The following is a 3,878-nucleotide window of genomic DNA, read 5'->3' as shown; positions in this document are numbered from 1 at the left end:
TATTATCTACGTTTTTTCATAGCTGAACATACCAGAAGCTCTACCGAGAAGTTCCCAATATTGCTGCCTCCACAGAGAAGAATAATAACAATAGATAACTAACATCAAAGGGGAAATCTCACAAGGCTTCAACTCCACTCAAATGTTGGGAACAAGAGAAATTATCTTCTCTGGAGAAGAAGAAAACATCCTTTAAACTGAGGCACACTGAGTTTAACCAGGTTCATTGATGTAACCATGGGTTTGAAAGTACTGATTGGCAGCTAGTGGACAAGTGAAGATAGAATGTAAGAGCCAGAGGAAAAGGAAAAGGCTGTGAAATCCAGTCTTCTGGGCAAATGCAGTTGTTACCTTTCAGCAACTGTGACTACTTGCAATAAACCTATACAAAGATGGGCCTGACAACAGTAGATCATAAATCTGAGAGCTCATGTGTTCCCAAACTTCCTTAGATTTTTTTTTTTTTTTAGGCATGGCTTCATTATTAGATCAGGCTTACTATGAACTCATATGTCATCCACATCAGTCTTCAGAATGTAGCAATTCCCCATGTCATAGACTAGTGGGTGCTATGACAGCAGGTAAGATCCACCACTTCACGAAATGCATCATTGTGATTTTCATATTAAATAAATTCCTGGGTGGATGAAGCTCATATAAAACTACAGAGTTACAGGTAGCAGAATTACATGTTGAAATGATAGTGCTGGTACAAAACAAGAAAACAAAACAAAATATGGTAATAGTGTTTGGGATAATCATTATTTTGGCAAAGTAATAAGTCTGCTTCTTTTAAACAAGCACTATGGGATAAAAATTAAAAATAGAATATTGAGAGGTGAAAGATAATTCTGATAGAAAGCAAGGACATAGATAAACACACCAGGAATAGGTACATTGGGCTTTATTTCAGCAAGTGATAAACACACAAAGAACTTAGTCATTTTATTTTTGAAATTCTCATTATTTTCCCTATCATCTCACCATTTCACTACCTTATAACTAGTGTGTATATGTGTGCATGTGTTTAGGTGAGAGGTATCTAGCGTGTGTTCTCTCTACTTCAACTTATTGTGGAAAGATTTATTTATTTCAAATTGTGTACTGTTAATAATCTATGAATACCAGTTAAAATAATATAAAAATAACACATGGAAAAATTCATATGGAAATAGTTATGTTTTCAATGTTTTTTGGAGATAGTTATAGAACTTTATATTTTATGAAAACACAAAGAAAATAATTTCACAAATTATTCAATGTCCTTTGCAGAGCACGTTTTACATCTTTGTTCCTCAAGCTATAGATCAAGGGATTCAACATAGGGATAACCAGCGTATAGAATATGGAGGCCACTTTATCAGTGTCAAAGGAATGGCTGGAATTGGGCTGCACATACATAAATATTAAAGTTCCATAGAAGACGATGACCACTGTCAGGTGTGACCCACAGGTGGAGAAAGCCTTCCACCTGCCCTCAGTGGAGTTCATCCTCAGGATAGTTATAAGGATTAGCAGGTAAGACACAAAGACAAATAGCAGAGAGGAAATCAAATCAAAGGCTGCTAAAATTAGAATTATCAGCTCAATTTCATGTGTATCTGAACACAGCAGAGATAACAAGGGGAGACTGTCACAGTAGAAATGACTGATGACATTGTAGCCACAGAAAGATGAATTGAAAATCTTAATAGTGACCAGAAGAGAAACAAATGTGCAATAGAGATAAGGGACTGCCACAAGCAACCAGCATACCCTTTGTGACATGATGACAGTGTAAAGCAGAGGCTTACAAATGGCGTCATAGCGGTCATAGGACATTGCAGACAGAATAAATAGCTCACTAACAATGAACACAAGGAAGAAAGAAAGCTGTGTAGCACAAAGGTTGAATGATATTGTGTTTTGATTCACAACAAAATTTACTAACATTTTGGGTCCCACAGCTGTAGAATAACCGAGATCTGTGACAGCCAGGTGTTTGAGAAAGAAATACATGGGTGTTTGCAGCCTGAGGTCCACGGTGGTGAGAATGATCATGCCCAGATTACCAATCAGTGAAATCAGATAGATGGTAAGGAAGAGTCCAAACAATGGGGCCTGAAGCTCTGTGTGGTCTGTGATCCCCATCAGGATGAATTCAGTCACTACTGTAAAATTGTCTTTTCCCATCTTGGCTTATCAGAAAATCTGTGCAGAGTTGAGACACCAATATTAACAATAGCTATTCTATACAATCAACTGAAAGATATTTAGTATGTAACATTAAATTAACATATATTCAATATTTAAAAATTGTTGACATGGGAATATAAACTCATTATTCTTAAAAATGATAATATGTGCTATAGAGTATATAGAGTATATAGAGTATTTTAATACTGATTGATTTCATGAACAAAACATACACTTCTTATTTGTTATTTGTTGAGGAGAATCAGGCCTCACTTCATCTCACTATATGTACCACTCACTACACTTACCAATATTCTTGTCTCAATAATAGCCCTTAATATTATCTCTTTGATTTTATGAAACATTATAAATTCTGTACACATAGAGAGCTAGATTATAGTTAGGTAGTTGAGAGGAGATTTATATAGATAGGTAATAAATAGATTTATAATTTATGATAGAAGTTTGGAAGATATGACAGCTATGGAAGTATAATGAAAACATTTGTAAAATTCATATTAACACTCAGCATTCAGGTAGAGGTAACATACATGCCTTACTGAAAATGATTTTTTTAATTGAGATCATTTTGGGCCACATATCGTGATCTTATCTATAAAAAGCAGAATTGAACCAAAAGAAAATGTTCATTTTCAATATATAGGTTTGAGGTGCAATTGCAGTCATATAGACAACCGAATTTGGATAGAGATTGCATTGAATAATAGATATTGTATTCATTAAAAATATCATTCAGTCATACCAATATGTATAGCTGAGTAAATCTGTAAAACCACCTATTTAAGTATAATTATCTGAAACTTTTTACACTTTTAATTGTACATGTCAAACTTCAACATAGATGTTGAGTACATGTATAAATAAGAGCAATTAACAATGTCACCCTGTAAATCATTTATGTGAAGTGAAGAAAATTCCAGAGGATATTTTTATGGAGGTGTACTCTGTATTGTTCTGCCTCCTATCTTTTAGGACACAGGATCTCAATCTGTATCTCAGATGCACTCACACTTTTACCATGCCTCTTATCTCACCCTCCTGAGTACTGAATTTACAGACATGTGTTGTCAAAACCTGACCTTAAGCTTTACCTAGTGTAATAATATATTCAAATAATATTTTGGAAAAATGCCACATGGACTAAATAAAATATACTTATAAAAAAGGTGTCCAAAATTCCTGGGAGTTATTGACATCCTTTTGTTACTATAGGCAGTAAGAACTTCTCTGTATCATGGTGTAGTGGGAAATGAGATACAAAAGCCTAAAGTTAATCAAATAGAACCTAGATGAATGCTATAAAGATAAAATATTGAACAGGGTTTGAAATAAAATTCATGTTGATGAATGAGTGCTATTATTAAATTGATAAAAAGATGAGGTCCAATGCTTTTAAAGGAGAAATAAAGGTGATATGTATTATAGTAAAAGTCACATCTAAATGAGACATAAGCAAAAACTACAACATAAAAATAACAAAGTAATAATGTAACTTGTACTTAAATTGTTTAAAATAATTACTTCTCAGTTTATAAAACTGCTTCACAGTTTCCTACTGTGTCTCTTGTATTTTTGGACATATACGTCTGAGAGCAGTGTGAGATCAATATGTAGTCATTTGTGGCAAATAAAAAAAATCACCTTTGGTAAATCCCTGATTATTTTCACATTTATCTTTAGTA

General features: G+C 33.6%; 1 protein-coding gene across 1 annotated transcript; it reads right to left on the bottom strand.

Annotated features, from left to right (window-relative positions):
* Positions 1-1,245: 1,245 nt before the first annotated feature.
* On the bottom strand, positions 1,246-2,172 carry LOC127222065 (olfactory receptor 8K3). Its single transcript, XM_051183975.1, has one exon. The coding sequence runs from the start codon at positions 2,170-2,172 to the stop codon at positions 1,246-1,248; it is 927 nt and encodes a 308-aa protein (XP_051039932.1).
* Between the last annotated feature and the right edge of the window lie 1,706 nt (positions 2,173-3,878).

This window comes from Phodopus roborovskii, unplaced genomic scaffold (assembly GCF_943737965.1).
Source record: "Phodopus roborovskii unplaced genomic scaffold, PHOROB, whole genome shotgun sequence".
Lineage (NCBI taxonomy): Eukaryota > Metazoa > Chordata > Mammalia > Rodentia > Cricetidae > Phodopus > Phodopus roborovskii.
Note: the sequence above shows the minus strand (reverse complement) of the source record. Positions and strands in the feature narration are given on the sequence as shown.